Source organism: Tetrao urogallus (assembly GCF_951394365.1).
Source record: "Tetrao urogallus genome assembly, chromosome: 5".
NCBI classification, from domain to species: Eukaryota; Metazoa; Chordata; class Aves; order Galliformes; family Phasianidae; genus Tetrao; species Tetrao urogallus.
Genome location: NC_136818.1, coordinates 30,456,826 through 30,480,611, shown reverse-complemented (window position 1 = coordinate 30,480,611; position 23,786 = coordinate 30,456,826). Strand labels below are relative to the sequence as shown.

At 44.5% G+C, this 23,786-nt stretch overlaps 1 protein-coding gene across 1 annotated transcript; it reads right to left on the bottom strand.

Moving 5' to 3' along the window:
• On the bottom strand, nucleotides 1–16,231 carry LOC306946914 (putative neutral ceramidase C; the record flags this gene model as incomplete). The annotated part of the gene is made up of 20 exons (XM_079536036.1): nucleotides 1–178; nucleotides 1,455–1,543; nucleotides 2,217–2,276; nucleotides 3,241–3,390; nucleotides 3,636–3,731; nucleotides 4,307–4,402; nucleotides 4,998–5,037; nucleotides 5,364–5,458; nucleotides 5,743–5,858; nucleotides 6,320–6,401; nucleotides 6,513–6,617; nucleotides 7,145–7,231; nucleotides 7,603–7,728; nucleotides 8,595–8,715; nucleotides 9,839–9,916; nucleotides 10,464–10,591; nucleotides 11,069–11,245; nucleotides 11,798–11,947; nucleotides 12,302–12,414; nucleotides 16,084–16,231. The coding sequence occupies 20 exons, from the start codon at nucleotides 16,229–16,231 to the stop codon at nucleotides 1–3; spliced, it is 2,235 nt and encodes a 744-aa protein (XP_079392162.1).
• Between the last annotated feature and the right edge of the window lie 7,555 nt (nucleotides 16,232–23,786).

The window sequence follows — 23,786 nt, the reverse complement described above, 5'->3', positions numbered from 1 at the left end:
CTACAGGTTTGTAATTTCAAATGCTGCAGATGTGCCTTCAAAGGGATAGAACTGCTTGAGCAGCCTCCTGTAGTGCCCGAAGTACTGGATCCTGTAGATGCCAGGCTCTGTGCTGCTAGGGATGTGCCATTCAATTGTCACATTGCTCTGGCCAGACGACCCTTTGGTCCAGTAAAACCTAGAGGGCAAGACCAAACTGGAGTCAGCAAGAAAATACATTTGTTTTAACATAAGATGAATGTGTTCCAGCTAAGTATATTTTAAGAGCTACTATTACCCTTTTGCTCATATATTTAGGCTATCAGAGCAGCAACCAGCAAGCCAATCCCAAGCTCTACAGGGTTGACAAGTTTTTAGAAAATGTTTGGCTGTGTGTAATGCCGTGACCACAAAACGCTGCTGTGATGGACCTGTGCTGATGGACCTGTGCCACCACCGTCTCTCTGTCCCACTCAGCAGACTCTGAACCAGGACCAACACCCCTGGGACCCAGGAACTAGAATTCAGCCTAGATCTCACCTGGGAAGAACTTTGGGCAGATGAGCTCGTGGCGATCTGGCCACCATTTATCTCCGTTGTCTGCCTTCAAAAAAAGGCAGGGCCAGGCAAATTGCTGCCCATCCTCCTGAGCAGTGCCAGGGCAGCGATAACAGCCCACACTGCAGATGTGGGGTCTGGTCTGATGCTCCACTGTTGTGAACACCAAGACAGAGCCCAGCAAGTCCAGAACACATTGAGCATTAGAACACTCTCTCTGATGCCTGATGTTATATGCGGTGGGACGTCGCAATGCCAGAAGATCTCAACATGGATGTTTTCCACTTTCTTATTGGTTGGTGTGTGTGTTCTTACAGGTGCAGGGGAAGATTGGCAAATGCCTCGGTTTATTGTAGCAGGAGAGTAACTTCAAAATGAAAAGTTTGACCAAAGACTCCCTTGATATTTCTACTTTGTATACTGGCTTCTAGGATAGCTTTGAAAGGTGACATCAACTTTGCTGCATAATGGCTGTTTTTCCTCATGATTGACATCTCCAACCTTGATTTTCTTTTCGTATAGACTTTTAAAATTGATATCTGTTTCTGCTCTATGATGTACAACAAACCAGACAGTCTTCTCCTATAAAAGCCTTACTGTTGTCTGGGCCTCTTATTTGGTATCCTATCCATTAGCACAATACTAAAGATGGATGGATGGATGTAGGCTGTGAACAAATTGAATACTGATCCTGCTCCAATTCTTACTCTTCAGTATACCACTCTCAAACTTATAAGCTTTCATTGCAGAACATATACCAAGGGGAAGGCTGAATGTTTTGTTCTGGACACATTAACCAAACGAATGTGGACTGATGTATTCCCAAAGAGCACTGTCTGAAGGAACAAGACCAACCTAAGGTTGGATTAAACTCAAAGCCCATGCAGAGACTGTGAAGCAGTGTTAGGGACACAGACCTGGTGTCCCAGGAGGCATCGTTCTGTACCACCTGCCAGCTCCCTGTAACATTCATGTATCTCTCCACGGTCAGAAAGTTGTGTTCAGTCTGGAATAAAAACAAGAGAATTGGCCAGAGGCTGTGTGAACAGGCAAGTCCCTACACTTCTGTGTCATTTCAAGTGGAGAAGGGACTATGCTTCTGAACTTAAACTTACAAATGAAGTAGGGAATATGTAAAGTACTTGACCATTGCACAGGCAAGTTATTTGCGACCAGTTTCTGTCTTAGATGACCGATGGAGTGAATTATTTACATTTCAGATTTTCTTCAGCTAATTAAATGGATGCACTGAGCAGATAAGATGGAGACTAGAGTCCACTCTTGCTCCAGCTGGAGGGCATTTTATACTGGACTGTTGCATGGCATAAGTACCTTCAACTTCAATAGTGTGAATAGATCATGGATGATTTGTATATGACCTTGAGTGTGGGTTTCATATCTAATATGTCAAATACAAGCCAACATGGTCTCTAACAGACAAAAGTCCAAAATAAGGACTTTAATCCAAAAATATTCTGTTGGAGTGAACTCTCAAAGGAAATCCCTATAGGAAAAACTGTCTTCTGAACTTGCAGTGAAACAAAAAGCACTGGAAGCACATGATCTTACTCCTTTCGAAACAAGAACATCAGTGAGTTAAATGCATAGGGCAGATGCACTAACTAAACATTAACTAATCCTTAGCATCTCCAGCTCCAACATTTCTGTGTTATATTTACCGTGTTCTCTGCAGAGTTCCTGGGGTTTGCACCTACAAAAGTTACTGCAGCAACTTCTCCCTGAGGGGGAAATTGAAATTTATGTTAAAGTCTGAGCAGCACATTAATAACATCCTTTGAAGATGTCTTAAGAGTGTTTTGTTTGTTGTCTTAAAATAATTTCACTTGTTGCAATAGCAGTGAACAGTTTATATCGTGAACTGGTATTCCGTGCCTTCCCGTTCCTGGTTGTTGGACAAACATCACAGCATGTACAGTTTCTTTGTAAAAGACAGTAGGAAATAGGTCAGATTTTAAGAATAACTCCCTGCCTTCTTCCTATCTTACTGCTGGACACTGCATTGAAATGAAAGCTCTTGCTCTGAACTCCTTATCTACATTTTAGGTATTGAGAACTCAACCCTTTCTAACGTTTTTATTTCATTTACATTCCACCCCAGAAATATCAAAGGCGCCCTGATTTCTGCTTGTAAAGAAATCACTGTACAGTATTTGACCACTTCATTATCAACAGTTACTTTACGTAGAAGCAGAAGGGAGAATGTTCTTCATGTTGATTATCATAAGGACTTACTTTTTCCTTAATTTTAACCATATTCAGTACAATTACATTGGTATGAAAACTCTGTCTCTCCTCTGCTACTCTGATCTGAAGAATACGACTGCTTTGGAAAATTGCTAGCGTGTTTAACCATTTTGCAGAAATAAAACTTCATGGTCAAGGGGTAAGTTTGGTTCGTTACCAGAAGTAAGGAAGAAAGGAGGCATTTTGAAGGAGCTTTTAGAATTCCAGAGGGCTCTCTGACCTTGTGCACATGTGGAAGATACAAAAATGAAGTGCATGACACGTGCATGGATGGGTACAGCTAAAATCTGCTTTTTCACCCGTGCCCAAAAAGAGCAATGATGTCTTTTAGGTTTGAGATCACCACACAGTTTAGAACATTCAAACACTTTAGCAAGATAATTAAGCATTTAAAGATTATTTTCTAAACGGGTTTTAGCAGATGCTTGAAGTTCTCACCACTCGATACTGTACGTTCACTTCTTGAAGCACATCCCCAAATGTCTTATTCACTGGTGCTCTATCGGGAGTGACAGCAGGCACCAAGGTCAGGCTGGTTACGTTGAAAAGTGGGGGCTCAGGGCCACTTGGCAAGTCCTGCACTGTGTTCTGTGGGAGGGAAGATGTGTTCATTATACGTCAGTCCATATAGCCATTATAGAATCATAGAATCCCAAGCTTGGAAAGGACCTACGATACCATCCAGTCCAACAGTCCTCCTATCACCCTTGCTACTGCAAGCCACTAAACCATATCTCATAGCTCCTCATTTGAGGATTATGAATCACATCAGTGCTCTGGTTCTTTATCCAAATACATATCCAAGCATATGGCATATAGAAAATATTGATTACCGTAGCAATAGCCCTTGCAATTCCTCTGTACAACTGGATGTAAGCAGAAAGGGTGTGTGGTCCATAAATAGTCGATGCTGCCTCGTATCGTTGAACCTAGGAAAGGACAAAGTTGGAAAAGGGGGGGCTGAAAGGACTCTTGAACAGTGTGTGTGTCTCATCCAGCTGCACCAAGACAAGAACAGTACTGTACCTGCAAGGGCTTATTTAATGATTAATATTTAATTTATAATCCTTATTTAAATAGATGGTTTCCTGCATCTCAATCACCTTATTGCTAGGGGACAGTCCCACTGCTAGCCCAAGTATTTCTGCTGTGACTTCACGTTATTCTTCTTTCTCCTTTCCATCACAAACAGGGAGAACCAGCTGTTACTCTTCTGTTTTTCATAGCTCTTTCACTCTCTCAAAGGCTTATAATTTTTTGCCTCTGACTCTTTGGTTTGGACAATCCCAGTTCTCCCAACATCTCCTCCCAGGTCAGTTTCCAGAATCTTGGAAATGGTCTACACTTTGGCACTTGCACCATCTTGACTAGTCCAAAATAAACAAGGTTGTGTTGGGATTGTGGCTGCAGAATCCTCAGTTTTTCATAGCAAAGGAAAAGTACTCTATGTGTGCATAATTTCACATGAATTATTATCCCATATAGGAAAATCTGAATCAGTTACCTGGTATTCTTCATAGGTGGTAATGTAATGCGTGTAGACATTACACAGACCCGCAATTACAACATCCATTCCTACTGTACCGTGAGAGCCAAATTCCTAAGAAGGGAAATAAATAAATCACTCATCTTTTATCAACTTCTTAATGCATGGTCATGTTATTATATTGTAATGTTATTATTTACCAGGGCAGATTACAAAGTTACAGTGGGTATGAGGCTGGATGTTCATGAAAGCCATACTGCAAGTGTATTAATGATTCTTTTTCACTTTCTACACAAAGAGAGGAAAAATGACCTCATGCTCCAGTGAATACAATTAGTTTAAGGGTGTTGTGAAGTCTGATATCTGTATTCTCCTAAATACCTTGGCAATGTAACAGTGTGAGATAGCCTCAATGTGTTGTGGGAGCAGTAGGCAAAATTAAGTATTCAGACCAAAACTGAGAATGAGATGTATCCACCACGAAAAGCTACCCTAATGGATTGAAATCTAATTAGTTTGCCTCTTGGGGAGGATGTTTGTTTCTCTTGTATATCAGTAAGTGCACACAATGTGAGTGTGAAGGAACCATGAGAAGGAGAGCTCTGTAAGGCATGAGCTGGGAGGGGACGAGGGAAAGATCAGAAGGATCCAGAAATGTGAAGTTCCAGGTGCAGTGCCCCATCAGGAAGTCTCATCTTTGACAACTCACGCTTTTAACAGCTTCCCGCAGCCTGCGTCCCGACATGGTCCTAGGGATGTTAAGGGAAAAATGTCAGCCTACCGAGGGACTTAAGCAGGAGTCACTTGTTCACCACACAGCACAGCAGGACAGAGGAGAGGCCACAAGAAGCTCATTGAGCACGTTCATTTCCATCTCATTCATTTATACAATGGAGAAGAGAATGGGAATCTCCAAGGAACCAGAGAAGACAGCATACAGGCAACTCAGTGCAGTGGATATACATATGTGGAGCCTGCAGAGCTATTGCGTATATGGGGGACAATTTTTAGCCTGCTCTCCTTTTCTACAATAGCAATGCTCTCAGCTGTGATAAGTGGAGCAAGAAATACGTACGTGAACTCTCCAGGAACAGCAACAATTGCCAATGACCCAATAGTAGCAATCTGAACATCTACAATGTCAGGGTGCCAGGGGTGAGGCCAAGTCATCTGAGACAGAAAAATAAGTTGATATGACTTTTATGGAAAAGTAGCAAAAAAAAAAAAAACAATCTAGCCCTGGCTTCAAGCCACCCCATAGCACAGACAACACCATTCTTGAACACCACTGAGCAGCATTTCAGCTTGAAAAAAAAACACTTTAAAAAAAAAATGAATGTCTGCTAAAAAGAAATTGAAAACAAGAACTTGAGAGTTATGTGGCTCTGGAAAACGAAATGCAGAATCCCACCCAATATGGCAGGCTCAGAGCACATATGCTGCTCTGTTCTTACCTCCCCAGTGCTAAAGAGGACCGGCTTTGGTTGGTGGCAAGCCTTTGTTTCATTGGATGGCTCTCCCAGGAGCTGGTCCCGGATGTTGTCCCAAAACGGGTCCCCTTCTACTGAGCCTGGAGGAAAAACATCTCTTCAACACTACTGCTGCACAGCCTCTGCAGGAGCTGGCAGACAGAAGCTTCATATATTGCCCACCCCTTCTTTGTGCCAGGCCAGCTGTTTCCAACCATTTCCTTTTCTGGGGTGGTTTGAAATGCTAGCTGTGCATCAGGGCAATGAGAAAAAATGGGAAGACTGCCCTGAAGCAGATCTTCTTCCTCCCCATTCCATGTTCAGAGCTCCCATTCCTGCAGGGCAGGGCCACATCCTTCTCCAGGATCTCTCTAATGAGCACAGACAAGCTTGCATGGGCTTTAAGGCCACACCTTCCTCAAAGCATCACTTAGTGGAATTGGCTCAATGTGCTGTTGATGTTTTCTAAAGAAATAGTAGGATTTGAATCCAAATGGGACATGCCCCACCTCCTCCTCTTTTATGTGCATAAAGCCACATTGAAACCCACTCCCCAGATCACCTTGTGTGAAGTTGAAAGCCCCCACTCCATCTATGGTCCCTGCAGCAAAACTATGTCCCAAGGCTGGTTTGCATGTTTTAACCTTAATCAGAAGAGAGGGGAAAACAAAACAAAACAAAACACAAGAGAAAGATTTTAATGCCACTTCCCTCCAGTCTGTCTCATAGCACTGTGAGAGCTCAAACCTTCTTACCATGTGCGTGGCATTGAGCTGCACCTGGACATCGCTCATGTTGACCCACTGGTGAGCAGAGAGCAGCGGCCCAGTGAGCTCCTGGGTAGCACTGGTGTACAGCTCCTAGAGGACACAACAAGTCAGCACTCCAAGCAGGACACAGTGGAGGGCCTGCTGAATAGGCAGAATTCCTTGAAGAAGGATAAATCGGGCATCCAGCCCTTCTGAGCTTCATCTAGAAGAGTCGTATCTCCACTCCCTGACATATTCCAGTGATGCCAGTAAGTGGCATGTGATGGTGTCCTGGAGCTCTTCAGGAGTCTCCAACATCTCTGGTTTTCCCACCTGATCTCTCTGAGCTGCATGCACTTGGAGGGACAACAGTAAGGGAGCAACACCCGCATTGTGCAGCAGCAAGGAAGAGATTAAGATCTCAGAAAAACATTTGCAAATTGCAAGGCCTATGATCAAACATCTAAATAGATGTGTGCACTTTTTGAATAATAGGGAAATTTTCTTTAAGTATACTAACACGGATTTTGTAGAAATCTAAAAGAAAGAGCAAGTGCAAGAAATTTGCCCAGACTAATGCACATTTGTTTTTGTAATAAGAGCACTCAGGCACATTTGTAAAGCAAAACATCACTCACCTTTGCTTTCAAGAAGATATTTTGTGCAATAATTCTTGTGCTGTCGAACATGTCAGTGCCAGGTCCCATGGCCATGCACATTGATGCCTGTTAAGAAATGTGCTTAAATGATAGTGGCCTGTTAATATGGAGGGCATTTTGCTGCCAAGCGGGTGAAGGCAAAAGTGATTTTCTTCACATGGGAATTAATAGCTTCTTGTTAGCCACCTAAAACGTAGGAAATTGGGTTACAGCACTACTGCAAATTCACAGCATGACACATTTGGATCTGGGCTGCCTGGCCAGAAAACAGGGAGGACAACACATGTTATGTTTATTGAAGGGGTGCCCAGAGCAGTCTCAAAGGGGTTCTTTACATGCAGAATTGTAGGAAAACACCACATAGTGCTGTATGTGCAGTTCCAGTTCAAGCTTTCTTTTTTGTCATAATTTATGTGGATCAAGCAATCCATACATACCCCCCCAACAGGACAGGTGCTCTGTGGGTTATCACACGATTCCCCTGTGTTTATGCAGAATGGACCTTTGGTGTTGGGAGACACATCCCCCAGGTTGGAGGATGCAAAGGCAGCAACAAAAGAGCCCTGTAAAACAGAGATATTGTCAGATGGGTTTTACTGACTTGCAGTGATTGCAGACATTGCCTGCATTCTTTCTTTTGGGGCTGCAAGCGTGCAATTTACCTCTTCCTTCCATGTGGCCCTGCATCCCCAGCTCTGTGTGTTACTGATCACGCTCATTGCAGTAATCTCATCCAGGTTTTCATTCTGCTAGGCTTTCACCATGACAGATTTATAGGGTGAGAGCCAGTGGGTACGGGTGCAGGAGGTAAAACGTCGAGAGCAGCAAGGCTGGGTGCACACCAAGTGTGGCTGAACTCAGCTCTCAGCTCATCTTCTTGTTTTCCCCCTTCTGGAGATGGCATGTGTCAACAGCATCTATTTTCTTAACTTATCAGCTCTTTAGTCATTTGTGAGACTGCTAGATGAAACTGTCCAGCCAACCATACAGCTGAATGGCAAGTCCTGCAAACATGTCCACACATACAGCCTTGTATGCATGTAAGCTTGCACCAACTTGCATCCATAACCATGCACTATGTCAAGGGAAATAATACTTTCTAAAGGAGCTGTGTTTGCATCTGGACATATGAAAACCAGGAGACAGAAGCAGCTGGAAGCCACAGGAAACAAGTAACCAGAGGTTTGATCCTACGCTACATATACAGTGTACGGGATCTACTATCCCACGCTTGCCTTTCTGGTGTTTTCCAGTGTTTCCAGTAGTAAATAGATCAAAGGATGCATCTTCAGCCTCCTTTTGCTGCATTTACCCCACTGTCCTATTTCACCATTCAAAGGAGCCTGCTGTGGACCATGGTAAGTATCACCCTTCCACCCCATTGCACTATTTTTCCCCATTATTTTCAATCATCTGAAAATGCTCCCACCTCTCCAGGAAGCACACCCTTGTTCTTCTCCTGCTCAAACAGGAGAGATGCATAGCCTATGTTGTCGCTGTTGACAAGATGGTTGGTGTTGTTCATGCTGACAGGGTGCACAGCAAACCAGCTGAAGAGAAGACATACATAAGGAAATCCTTTATTTAAATGCATCTACCTAAATATTTGCAATTGACTTATGGGAATTTTCTACGGGGAAATAAAAAGCCAGACCACCAGTGCCCAGGGCTGGATTAACAAGGGCAGAGCTATTTACATCTTCTCCCATCATGAACAGGACTCACGAAGAGCCAGATCATGAGTGTGCAGATGGCAGAGTAATCACCAGGGCCACTGAGAGTTAATTGAACCCCAAATGAGCTCCAAGGTTCACCGCAGCTCGAAAGGACCCTCCCTCCATGGATAAAACTGCGTTTTCAGCAGATTGCTCAACTCTCACTGGGCAGAGGCTGTCAAACAGCACATGTTTAATGATTATGCATGACAGCCAGTGGGACAAGACCGTATCATAAAACTGCTGAGGCTTGTTTTTTTCTCACCACACTGACTGTGACACGAGTATGGGGAAAATCACAGAGGAAAATGCTCCTAATGCAGTCAGACTCCTTTCTGGTTTCTGAGTGGAGAATTCACACCATTGGCTTCAGGACTGCCTTTGACTTCATTGGCCCAGCCTTGAGCTCTGAACTTCGAGCAGCCAAGAACATGTGCTGATAGGATGGCTGTCATAAAAAGGGCACCAGGCACCCAGCACCAGGAACAGCATGCTTTGAGTGAAATATAGGGTGCTGAATGAGCCTCAAGGGCTGGCAGCTTCATCCCCTGTTCTACACTGTTGAGATGGACGAGCCTTAAATATCCAACACCCAGCAGGTAGGAGGTTTTTGCACCCCTATCAGGGCAGGCCAACTCTGGTCATCTTTTCCAGGCTCCTCTGCAAGCCACAGTGTAGGAGCCATAACCAGAGAAGTGCCCATTACAGTTCCAGAGCAGATGAGAGACACTGACCTGGTTTACGCCCTCAAGGAGTCTCACCACAACTTGTTCTTCCCTCAGAGACTCTCTACTGACCATCTGGGAAGAATGGTATATAGGAAAGTCATGTAGATCTTCCTGAAAAGCAGGAAGGCTTGTGCAAGCAGGGAACTACAGAACTACCCCTGAACCACACTCCTGATATTCTCTGGTTTATGTGAATTTGAAGAGAAGAGTGTTTCTTCAGTAGCCAGTACCTGATGAGTCCTAGGTCATGTCCATTCTCATCTACCATCTTCAGCATCACCATTTCTTTATCTGTGTTGGTTGAGTACCTGGGACAATGAAGTGGAGAAATCACATTAGCACCAGGGCCAAAGTCAGGCTCCATGTTGTTAAATCTCCACTGGACTGTGCAAGAAAACAAAGAGGATATTACAGATATTACCAGGACATGGTGAGACCTTACAGGACTATTCTAAAATAGCTGTGAATATAAAGCAAGAAGTATGGTCATTGCTGATCTCAGGCACTGCTTCCTTTAGTGATGGAGAGAGGAGCTCTCTTCAAATACAGCCTCATGCATTTTAATGCCGTCTGACATACAGTGTCTACTAAGGACATTCTTTTTCTGTTGTTGTTAATAATGCAGAAGGTCACATCTTTAGCCTCACATGCTTGGAAGGAACCACAACTTCCAAGCCTGCACGTACAACTCCTTTTTGGGAATGTAGATGCCGGACAACCCAGGATAGTGACAGTGTCATTCTGCTGAGGACTTGCCTCCACTTTTGAACCATCCTATAAATGACCAGGAAAAGCTGGCTGTAAAGACAACTGGCTCCCAACACAGTGTCTCTCTCATTTTTGAGGTGAGTTTACCTGCTACGTTCAGATGCTGGATTCTGGAGATATGAGTAAGGGCTGCGGTTGATTTGACTGTTTTCTACCATGCCTCTGTTTAAAAAAAGCCTTCCTCTCTTCATGTTCTGATGTGCTATATCAATGCTCTGAAAATCAGAAGGATATTAGACCACAAATGTGAAAAATACATGAGATTATTTGGAGAACTCCTCCCCTGCCTATTCTAACACTTTCTTGGGATTTTGGGGGTTTTGTTTGCTTTGCTTTTCTTAAATACCTGAAAATCTTAGAAAATTAGAAGCTAATTATAAGCAACATTTCAAAATCAGCCATAACCACCTCCTTCTAAAAAAAGTCTTTTGTTTTCTGACCTGATCTCACTGGCAAGCAGAAAACCACTTCTGAGTGTATTTTAAGGCAGTGGTTGGAACTGGAGGATTTTTAAGGCCCCCTCCACCCAAAACTGTTCTGTGATTTAGAGGTTCCTTTGATTTAGAGGTGCTGCATCCTCAGCATTCTTGTGAGGTGCTACCATGAACATCACAGCGAGTTGGTCACAAAAGCATCTCCCCCACCTTTTCTGTGTTCACAGACTTTTATGTCACCAGTTCTGTGACCCCTACCTTTACAATGCCATTCACTATAGCATTGAGGTTTGGTTTGATCAACCCTCTGCTAGTGATCCAGAAGAGTGTGTACTGGAAGTAACCACCAGGCCCTGAGTGCGTGTGGGTGCCACTCAGGATGACGTTGTCCCTTCTGTACAGCTCGCCATACTTGATCTTCAGTTCCTTCAACACCTAAAGGAAAAGAAATGGTCCTAAAACCCCTTTTTCATGTTCAAGGGCTGTGGGGATTTGTATCAAGCCCTGCAGTAAACCCAGCCTCTCTACCAGCTCTTCACTCCTCACTTTCCACCTGATACTCCTATACCAGTGGCCAAACAAGTAGGTTGTAGTTGTTGACTTGACAACTGTCTTAAAATAATAATATATTAAACAATAATATATCTAAAAGTGAAGACCTCTATGGCCAACTTGCAGCCCACACTAAGTCATTCATGGAGTCTCCATGTCTCAAGGATCTCCTTTCGTCTTCTGTGGCGCTAGAAACTCAGATTTACTCAGGCACCAAGGTCACATATGTTTTTTGATAATTTTTCTGCTGAGAAAAGCCTCAGGAATCAGCAGCTCTTCTTCAGAAGAGACAGGACATCTCTCAAGATCGTGCTGCAAAGAGATTCCCAAGCAAACAGTCACAGAGCTGCTAGATTCATTATCATTTTGTAATGTCTGCAGCATTAACACTAACACCTGCCACCACTCAGACCTTGCAGACTTCCAGCCACATACCTCCAGCCTCAGCCTCTGGGACATCATCCCTATGTCAGTGCTGACAAACACCACTCTCCTGGAGTCATTGGGCTCAGCCACGATGAAGGCTCGGCTGTAGAGGCGTGTGAGAAGTCCACCACCCACCTGGTCTGGATTGGCATAGCCCATCTGGAAGGGAAGAGCTCCGCCAGACAAAATACGGGATGTGTCCATTTCCATATGTTTTTCTAAGCATATTTTCCAGAAGATCAGAGAAATCTTTTAACTCAGAGATGCAACTGTCTTGCCTTTTGATTACACAACAATTCACATAATGATTAATGAAGACAACTGTTTGCGAACACAGAGATTGTAAGGCAGAAGTTCTGGGAAAAAACAAAAAACAAAAAACAAAACAAAAAAAGCCCATACAAACAAACAAGCAAACAAACAAACAACAACAACAAAAAAGCCCACTGCAACACTGAGGGATGATGAAAAATCAGTATTTAACTGAACTTCTGAGCAATTCCCCATACATACCAGAGGAATTTCTGCTACGGGCCCTGTGCAGTCTGCCCGACCTACACCCAGTAAGTAGTTTCCAGAGCCATCAGTTGTTGGTGGTTTCTGGGTTGGCGATGGTTTATCATAATCTATAATAAGATAGATAGGGAATTTATTTTAATGAATGGGAGATAGTGAATTTCAACCACTCAGAAATCTACTGGGGAAATGGCACAGTAAGCTGCAAGCAATCCAGAGTCCCATGGGATCCATTGACAACAACTTCAGGTGTTGGACAAACCCACTAGAGGTAAAGCATTGCTGGACCTGGCACTCACCAATGCAGAGGAGATCATTAAAGAAATTAAGATTGGAGGCATCTTGGACTGCAGCGACCATGCCCTGGTCAAATTCATGAACTTGAGGAATGTGGGCCTGGCAAAGGGGGGATTGAGGACCCAGAACTTTGGGAGAACAAACTTTAGCTTGTTTAAGGAATTGTTGGATGGGATCACCCTTAAAGACAAAGGAGTGGTGCAAAACTGGCTCGCCTTTAAGGATGCATTTCTGAGACAAGCAAGAGTTCCCGAGCCCTCAGAATAAGAAAGCAGCCAGGGGAGGCAGGAAACTGGGTTGGCTAGGCAAGGAGCTGCTGGTCAAACTGAGGGAAAAGAAGAGCAAGTACAGGCAGTGAGAGCAAGGATATGTCACCTGGGAAGAATATAGGGATGCTGTGCAGACACGCAGAGATGGGATCAGGAAAGCCAAGGCACAAATGGAACTGAACTTGGTGAGGGATGGTAAAAACAACAAGAAGGGATTCTATAGGTACAGAATTCAGAAGAGACAGGCCAAGGAAAGCGTAGCTCCTTTGGTAAATGAGAAAGGACTACTGGCTACAATAGATATGGAGAAGGTTGAGATAATGAGTTCTCTGCCCCAGCCTTCACTGTCAGCCAGGCTTCTTTCTTGTGTCTCTCATATCCCACTGAGAGGGGTGCCTAGGGGAGCAAATAATAATAGGGACCCTATTTTGCTCCCCTAGGCAACCCTCTCAGTGGGGCCTGAGGGAGCAAAATTCCCTCCACTGTTAGGGTAGAACAGACATGAGAAGGCCTCATGAGGCTGAACATTTACAGGGCTATGGGGCCGGATTACACGCATCCCAGAATACTGAAGAAACTGGCTAATGTAGCTGCCAAGCCACTATCCATCATATTTGAAAAGTTGTGCCTGTCAGGTGAAGTCCCTGGTGACTGGAAAAAAGGAAACATCACTCCCATTTTTAAGAAGGGGAGAAAGGAAGACCTGAGGAACTACAGTTGAGGAGTCTCACCTCTGCCTGGGAGGATCATGCAATGGATCCTCCTGGAAGCTATGCTTAAAGCACATGTGGGATGAGCAGCTGATCTGAGACAGCCAGCATGGATTCACCAAGAGCAGATCGTGTCTGGTCAATCTGGTGGCCTTCTTCTTCTGGAGTGACAACATCAGTGGACAAAGGGAAGAGCAACTGATGTCATCTGCCTGGACTTCTGCAAGGCTTTTGGCATAGTCCCCCACCACATCCTCATCTCTAAGTTGGAGAGATTTGAAGGGTGGACAATTCAGTGGATAAAGAATTAGATGGAAGGTCACAACCAGAGGATGGTGGTCAATGGCTCTATATCTAGGTTGAGACCAGTAATAAACGGTGTCTCCCTGGGGGCTGTCTTCAGACCAGTACTCTTTGACATCTTTATCAATTATGTAGATGATGGGATTGAGTGTTTCTTCAGCAAGTTTGTCAATGAAACCAAGCTGAATGGTTCAGTTATTACAGCAGAAGGAATGAATGCTATCAGAGGGACCTTAATAAATTCAAAAGGTGGGCCCTTGAGAAACTCATGAGGTTCAACAAAGCGAAGTGCAACGTTTTGCACTTGGTTTCAGGGGGAATCCCAGATATGTACAGAGACTGGGAGAAGAACTCCTTAAGAGCAGCCTTGCGGAGAAGGACTTAGGGGTTCTGGTTGATGACAAATTGAGCGTGAGCCAGCAGTGTGCTCCTGCAGCTCAGAAGGCCAATGGTACCCTGGGCTCCATCAGAAGAGGGGGGACCAGCAGGGACAGGGAGGTGATTCTCTTTCTACCCTGCTCTCATGAGGCTTCACCGGGAGTATTTTGTCCAGGCCTTGGGCCCCCAACATAGAAAAAACGTGGAGCTGTTGGAGAGGGTCAAGAAGAAGGCTATGAAGATGCTCAGAAAGCTAGTGCACCTCTTATATGAAGACAGGATGAAGGAGCTGGGCTTGTTCAGCCTGAAAAAGAGAAGGCTGCAGGAAGACCTCATTACAGTCTTCCAATATTTAAAGGGAGATTACAGACAAGAGGGAAATCAACTTCTTCCCACAGGTAGGTAGTGATGGGGCAGGGGGGAATGGTTTTAAACTAAAGAAGGGAAGATTTAGATTAGATGTCAGGCAGAAGTTTTTTTACTGAGAGAGTGGTGAGGTGCTGGAACAGCTGCCCAGAGAGGTTGTGGATGCCCCGTCACCAGAGGTGTTTTAGGCCAGGTTGGATGGCGCCCTGGGCAGCCTGATCCAGCACTTGATCTGGTGGCTGGAACCCTGTCTATGTCAGTGGGGTTGGAAGAGACCTCAGGGATCACCAAGTTCCAACCCCACTGACAAGCCATTCTGTGAATCTGTGAGATAAGTGGCCACAAGAACAAGCAGAATTAAGATCATAAGAGTTAATGTAGCCTTTGTAAAGCGTGTCTGAAACCTGCTAAACATTTCTGGGAGCTTAGGAAGCCTATGGACCAGGGATCTGCCTGATGCTCAAAGTGTCTGGACAGCGTCACAGGAGAAAAAACAGTGAGAGTTAATAAGTAAGTAAGTAAATTCTCTGTGCTTCAGGAAATCCCACAGCCACAAATCACTGGAGGCCGAGATAACACCATGGGAAAATATTTGTGTGTGCTTAATCTGCTCTTCCTGCCCTGCTGGAGTTGGTCTTCCCACCATGCCCTTTCGTTGGCTGTCATGTAAAACAGAGGAGAAAAGATATGCTCTCATTGGCCACAGACTGCCCACAGGAGCAGCAGACAGATATTGCTCGTGCTTAAAGCAGCATAAAGGAAGAAGATTCCCATTAAACCATTAAAACCTCCCCTACCAATATTTTATCTCTTCAGAGGATAAGAATGGGGCATATGAGAAGTGATCTAAAGGTTCCTTTGAGCAGGTCCTGCCACCCAATGCCCCATGTCTGGTGGTGGGCTTGGAGGCATAAAATGGTTGGTAATGGTATTGCAAACACTGTGGTGCATCCCATCAATTTAAATTGCAGGTCCAGGCACACAGCTCACAGACAACATGCTCTGTGCAACTGGAAATGGCCCAGGAGTGCAGACTTGCTCCCTAGATTTCTCCTTCTCTGGGTTTCAATAAAGTGCTTCATCGCTTGACTATTTTTTTTTAGTGCTGTTTTAGGCTTTCCAAAAAAGCAAACTGCTTCATGGAGGAATGGACTGATGGGATCTGAATGCATGGCCACAGCACATGTCATGCACATGAAATGACACACCACTGCAGAACTGGGGAGAACTGGGGCTGGTATTCAGATTCAAGCAAAAATCATTGACCAGTGCAAATAAGGGGCGCACTTGTAAAGGCTCGAGGCTGCGAATGATTTGGAAATGAGACACCACCATGTCACTGTTTCATTGTGGTGTGGATATCACTGTTTCTGCTTTAAAAAGAAATCTGATAACTGTGCATCTCCACTCCCTCCTGCATCCTCCCTCCTTCCCAGCAAACCCTCTTGAGCTGTACCAAAAGAGCTCAACTTGCCATTGCTGCTCTCCCCAGTGACAAAGTGGAGGACGAGGAGTGCCACGGTCACCGCTGTCATCAGCACCAGGAGAGTGATGAGGACAATCTCCAGGCTGGAGTAGGGGTGTCTATTCCTCTGTCTGCACATGGCCCTGTGTGAGCAGAGAGGAGCTGGTGGGATGGCAGACAGGACACTGCAGTGAGCCACTGATGGTTTGTGCGCTGCACATCCCCTCGCTGAACAGGGATGCTTGGCATTCTCTCTTGAACAAGTCTTTCAAATAAACCCCAGACATTTTGCCAGGCTGTATATTCGCCAAGCAGCCGAAGGAAATGCCTGAAGCCTCACTGCATTTTTGCAGCTTGTGCTCAGAGCGCACAATATTTTCATCACAACAATGTTTAATTTAGGAAACTTGAGGCAAGACAAACATCTCCATGGCATGTGCAAATGCATTTCTCTCCAGGATAGAAAAAGTAGTACTTGTGACAGTGCTCCTAGATAGGACCCTACTGTAGAGATGCCAGCCCTTCTCCTGCTATGCTATTTCATACATACTTAGGTGCACAAAATGGCCACAAATCCTGTTCCTTTATATGCTTCTGCCCTTGTCTGATGCACATACCTGCCCAAAGGGGCAGATTTCTGAGGGTCTTTGGGAATCTCCATTCTTGGTGGTGGTCCCAAATTTCCTGGAGATGGCCCCATGCAATGTGGGAACCGCCAGCCTGAGTGACAATGTTTTGCCCCTACAGCTGTGTCTCAGCATGGAGGATGGACCCACAATTGGAGAGGAAATTTATGGTCTTGGAAGCATGGCAATGAGCCAGTCACCCAAATCTGCTATAGATGACCTCTCTATAAGTTTCTTTTGCCACAGAGAGATAAAGCAGCTGTGATCACTGCTGAATTTCACCTACCAAACCTTTTAGTGGTAAGAAACATAGTATTATGTGTTCCCTTCCTTCCCCTTTCTTAGCTTTGCATTTTAGTACAGAAACTAGGAGCTGGCATCCTATCACATATCGCAACCTATCTGGGTAATTGTTATCGCCGTGCCATCCCAAAACACATCCACACAATAGGATTACATTCATTTCTCCAAGTGATTAAATAGCTGGAGTAATAGTAAAAAGTGAAAAATAGTACCACAGAATCTCAACAACACCTCATGCAAACTCACCTTGCAGCACAGCCTCCAAGGGTTTTGGTGTTCTGGGTGCTGTGAGGCTTTGGTACGCTCAATTCTGTCTCTGTACCTGTGGTCTCTCACGTGTCCCAGGGGTTGGAGGAACATCTTCCTGCTTGAAACCTGCTGAAAAGTCCAGCTTGAAAATTATTGCTGTTATAGCCCTGTGAGTCAGGCTCCATGCAAGATAAGGGGAAACAGATCAATAACTTTTACTGCAAAAGCAGGCAGAGTTTTTCCATTCATTTAAGTTATGAACAGTGTCTGTCTCTTCAACACAACCTTTTTAGGATTGCATAGATCACCTCTGGTGCACCAGGAACTTAGCAGCAGGCCTGTTCCCTCCTCTTTGTCTCATCACTGTCTGAGCTGCCTGCAGGATCCTGCTGTGATCCCTAGTCCCTGTGGAAGATTGCTCCCCATGTTTGACAGATTTCACTGGATGAGCTCAAATACAGGGATATACTCTTCTAAGGCCTTCTAGGGTCCTACAACTAACTGGGGAATTTAAGGATGGAACCACATACCTTTTCCATCCCACTCAGCTTCCAAACATCAAAGCAGATGCTGTTTTCCACTTTTATCCCTGTTTCTATCATACTCCTAATCCAAAGGGTTAATATCCCCGTGAGCAACCTGAGTCATGGATTCAAGGTTCCCTCCAGTATTTTGCTAAGTCTCAGCAGATTTCAGGCTGGCTGGTGGGGAGAAGTAAGATTTCTTGATACGTTATCTCCTTGCTGTGATACCAATGGAACGTGCTGGCCCTGCTGTTGGTGGCAAACAGCCTGCAAGGCAGGATGCCATGGGAATAGGCGGGGCATTGGCAGAACATGAACTCTTTCCAAAGGTGAAGTGTTGGCTCTTCATTGTGAGACTGACTTTTCAAGAGCTGGTATAGTGATGGTGTGCTTGTCTTATAGAACCATAGAATTGCTTGGGTTGCAAGGGACCTTAAAGCCCACCCAGTGACAATCCCCTGTGGTGGGCATCCTCACTGCATGAGGATGGGCCTTAAGCACATTCAGGGATGGGGAAACCACAGCTTCTTTAGGCAGCCTGTGACAGAGACTTCCAGCTCTTCTCTTACAAATCCACAGGAGCCACAATCTTCTTCATGAACCACCTGAACCTGAATCCTTCCATCCTTATCTTCCAGTGTCGGTGCTCAGGAAAGTTGATGGAGGAGACACAAGCAAAGGTACCGGTGGGACACCGAGGACTTCCATCTGTCCTTGCTTTCTAGATGCTCCTCCAATGCGAATACAAATTTGAGCAGACCACAAAAGAGAGAGATTAACTAAATAGAGTGCTTATTTGTCTGTTCTTCCCCTTTGTTTTCCTTCTCTCAATTCTCATTCTGACTCATCTCATTGGCATGTGGTAGACATTCATCCAAACCCCTCCTTGCAACAACTCATTTTGGTAACCCATAGGTGCGCAGTGTCTGAGGCCAGCCAGGAAGCCATTTATCCCCACCGAGAATTTACCACAACATTCCCAAGCCTAACGGACAGAAAATGCTCCATCTGTTAAAAATTCCAATTAAAAATCTCTCTTTGAGGTAATGTTGCAAGTGCTGGGCAGAGAAAAGAAACCCCTAAAGGGTATCTGCTTTTCTGTCCAACATCATCATCAGGACAGCAACCTGGCTGCCTTGTTTTTGCACAGCCAGCTGAGTTTCGGCCAAGAGACTCAGCATGAGAGCCAAAAGGCAGCTCATTTGCATTGCAATTAAAACCTCAATTTGTATGGAAAGCGGCCTCACATTTGGGGTGAAAGCCCACTGATTTGTTCTTGCAAAATACTGCTGGCTGGTGTCTCTCTGTCTGCTGGATGAGGCTTGGGCTTTCAGTATCCTCAAAAGGCTGTCTCAGAACTTGCCCTAATTTTGATGAATTTAAACAACAGGAAGGCAGCAAAATGAGCCCAGAAGATACCGACTGACTGGAGCTGCATGCACATAGCAGGGGACAGGTCAGACCTGCTGCACAATTCCGTGAGTTTCTGCTTGCCTCCGCAGGGCACTGTCAGAAGGATGGACAGGGAATGAATAGAGTGACATTTCCTTTCCCCCCCAAAATGCACGGCGTTGCCCAGGCTTCTCTTCCTTAGGCTGGAATGCGTTGTGCCAATCTGAAACCTGGCTGGATTTCTGCAGACACTGAAAGCAGCAGCATCAACACTGCATTATTTGGGGGCTGGGGAAGCCACAGCAGGTACCCCAAAGCAGTGACACACCACAGACTTTGGCATTCAGAGAATGGAAACTTCCTTTCAAACCTGTTTGTGCTGTGTTTTGCACAGCTGGTGTCTATAGCAGGGGCCTGGAACAAGGATCAGCTCTCAGTGGGAGTTTGCTGTTTGTCCAGACTCAAGATGTTCACCAAAGCTTGGGATCCCAACTGTGAGAAGGGAACGCAGGTCTGAAGCCTTTTGCATAATGCTGCTTATTTAATACAGAATGTCCAAAGTCCCTTTTATATGGATCCTGATGACAGCAGATAAGGTTTCCGAGCAAAGCCATCAGCAAAATCCTTCAGGGTTCTGGCAGAGACATGCAGGGTGAATCAGGCAGCACCACGCAGATCTCCCCTCCTGATTTCCCAGCCAAAAGCACCCCAACAGCAGCAGGTAACTCCATCAGGTGAAGGGCTGGGCTGTGGGAGAAACCGTGGAAATGGTGATATGTAGAATCAGATGCCACCTCAGTGACTGCCTCTGAGCTTCTTCTCGTTCTGTTTTCCTTGAAGCCTATAAGACTAGGTGGAAATGAAAAAATAAGTGATAGCAGAGGCTCAACCACCTCAACTACATGGGCAGGCAAAAAGATCTGTCCATGCCCAGATTTACAGCCCTGGCTGCTGGACCCACATGCAAGAAGCTGAGATAAGCCAAAATTAACTTAAACCAACTGCTGCTCATTGCCCATTTCTGTGTACACAAAGATTTGAAACAGCACCTCAAAGGTCCACAGAAGTAACCCAAAGCATCACAAAGAGCTGCAAGGGAGAGACCCTTGGGCTCCAGAATTGTGTCGCAATGTTCGGGGATGGAGATGCACCCTTGCAGCTGCAGGACTGGTGGAGGTTGGGACCCTCAGGCCAGCCAGCAGTGCTTTCTGTGCTTAGGAGACATCAGAAGAAACCATGCAGCAAATTTAGGCTTCAGCCCACGCTGCCCCAGGCTGACCCCCTCCCCCTGGAGGCCTTCAACAACTTGGTGTCTGGTCAGGTTTGGATACCAAAGAGCTCCAGTACAAGACCAGGAAACTCTTCTTGGGAATCTCTTCCTGCTCACTGGGCCCAGAGATGGGAAAATGACAAAACAGAACTGGGGAGGACCTTCCCAAGCTAACGCCAGCTGACATTTTATGGACAATAATTGAGTAGAAAGTGACTAAGATGGGCTGCTCTACATGCATCCATATCTACACTTGCCAATGATGGCAACCAGCAGGGCTGGGGATGCTGCTGGAAACCCTCTGCAAGCAAATTTCACAAAGTGGCAGCAAAAAGCACCTCCTGCTGCAGAACATCGTGATTTCAGCCCTGTGCTCACCAGCAGACACTCAGAGCACAGATGAGCTCAGGTTTGGAGAAAAACAAAGGTGCAGCCAAAACACTGGGCTAGTGCAAGAGTCCATTTTCTGCAGTGTGTGTTCCTGCTGGGTTACACAGGCAACACCAGGAAGCACCATGCAAATGTTTCACCACCTCTGTGCTCTTTGCAGAGAGTACCAAAAAGCAAAGCTTTCGTTGCCTTTGCTTGGCTTGTGCTCAAGAACCTTCCCTCCTTGTACTTTAGGAATCCTGAAACCTTCCCCACCTGAAAGAGCCAAAAACAAAGCCACAGCGGTGTGCAGCAACGTGGGGACTCACCCAGGTCCACTCCCAGAGAAAGACCTCAGCTACTTCTCCCAGACACCAACAACTGCAGGGTCCTTCTCGGTTCTGAGCCCTTTTTTCTTTTTTTTCCAACTTGTACATCTGGAGATGTCTCCTTCAAATTCCGGTCTGCCCTGGACATGCTATGTTTTACCCCAGAAAAACAGCTGTGCTTCAAAACCTTACTTCTCACTATTTTTAAGTGCCCTTACAGATGCCCATCACAGGAAGCAAATGCAGAAGAAGTGGGTACACATATCATACCTGAGCATCCTGGGGGAAATGCAGAACTCGGTGTGGCACTGCTGGGCTCGGCATCCCTGCCTGCCCCATTATTTCTCATGACAGCACAGCACGCTTTACCAAAGCACAGCTCTGCCGTGAACAAACAAAACGAAGCCATGTTCAGCAAGACCCATGCAGTAAGTCAGACACTACAATGCAGAATTCAGCAGATTCCATTTAATGTCATGTGCATATATCCATACATTACTTATGTCAATGGTTTTGATGTGCGTGATGCCAGGTCTTGAAAAATCTACTTATTCTTTTACATCTGGGAGCGTGAATTCTCTCAAGCAATTGCCTTGGGATGGATTTGCTGTTTTAAAATCAGCTTTCAACCGCACACTTGCAAAGACAATTACTGTGAACTGAAGGCAAAGCATGCAGAGCTAATCCCTAAAACTTGCAGATGGCTCTGCAAATACTGCTGCAAAGGGCTTTTGCCAAGAAATGTGGAATAGGAAGAAATCCTCTCCCTTCCAGGGAGAGCTTCTAAGGAACGGGCTCATCTTGCTCAGCATCCCAGGCAACGGCGAGGCAAAGCAGCAGAAGTAACACAGGAATGATTCCTCAAGGAGGTTGAAAAGAGGGCGGAAAAGTAAAGATAAAACGCTTCCATCACCACCACCACCAAAAACCCTAACCTAAACCAGAAGAAGCAAAAAGTGATACTGTCACCATCAAGAACTCACAACAGTGGGACATTTTGGGCAGCTCCTGGGCTGCCGGCTGCCTGCCCTGCCACGCGCTCCGCCACTGCACTTTTGGGGTAGATTTTTCAAGCCCTGGGGATGGTTCCAAGGAGGGCTTCTCAGATCCGCTCCCAGCTCCCACATGGTCAGAATGTATTGCATAGTATTTATTTCAGATAAGGCACTGGTTTGCCAAAGGTGAACAGCAATTCAACAGCAATGCAGTTTCCATACAATTTGATGGCCTACAGTGCAATTACATGTAAAATCAAAGGCAAGGTCGGGAAGATTAAACCTAGCTTAAAATTTAAGATTAATACTAGAAACATAAAGGAAACTACATTTTTCAAAAGCCTTTTTATTTTCCTTCACCATTGTTGTTTTACAATACAAATATCACCTTGTGAATACACAAAAACCCTACAGAAGATAACTCTGCTTCACGTAAAATACAGAATGTATATATATATATATATATTCATATATTTTTTTTCTCTTCTTCATTCTTTAAAAAAAACTATTTTGTTCTGCACATTGGCAAGTTTAGGATAGAATACTTCCCCAGACATACAGTATGTATGGTAGGAGTGAAACTTATAGTTACATGCAGTTTCTGCACAAATATTTTAAAGAAATAGATTATCTTTGTTGTTTTTCCAACAACAGCTCAATATGGGATGGAGAAACCATTTGTAGTTCACTCAGTGATCATTGGTAAAATTCTTAAAAAACAGGAATTCATGGCTGTTTTCTTATTAAAACACAGCTACCAAGTAGACAATAAAGTGATTTCTTTTAGTACGATCTGCTCACAATGTGTGAACAAGATCTGACCCTTCTTTTTTGGTTTATCCCTACCCATGGCAATTTCAACATTATAAGCAAATTTCCAGTTTAATTTAGCTATAAATGCAAAAATTAGTAATTATACAGTATATATATTTCTGCTTTCATGGAATACTTTATTTTAAATAAAAACATTTAAGACTGCCTACTGACCATACAATCAAGACAAGAAAGGCACTAGAAACATAGACAAATCTCTCTCTCCCAAGAAGTATTTTCTTTAAATTTTAACTCTCTATTCTCTGACATGTAAAAATCTTTTCAAATTTAATTTTCATACACATTTTGAAAAATAAAGTTAGGAAATACTTAGAAAATCACTTTACAACTTTTTTTTTTCTTTTTTCTTTTTTCTTTTTTTTTGCACTTTTTGACACAGTCACTGCAGAGTCTACAAAACCAAGATTACCAAACCTTCCTGTGTCTATCATCTCGCTTGTATCGCGGTGCAACAGGTAGAAAGATTTCTCGATTTACCCAAGGCAGGTATCAGAAACCTTCATAGAGTCATTAGCTAGAAAATGGCTTACAGCCCAATCTTTGGGGCAAGAGATATGAAAAGTATGTTTTCCCAAGAAAATAATACGCATTATTCCCAGACGTGACTGGAAAGACCAGAACTTATGGTATAAAAGCTTTCATTTATGCTGTCGCATCATATACAAAGGAACACGGTGATGGGTAATGGAAATCCCAAATCTATTAACAAGAAATGTATAACAGTGCGTGATAAGTTAAATTCTCTTTATTGTTGTCCAACGCAGATCCTTTGGAGAGAAAAAAAAGATCACAGTGCTTACCAG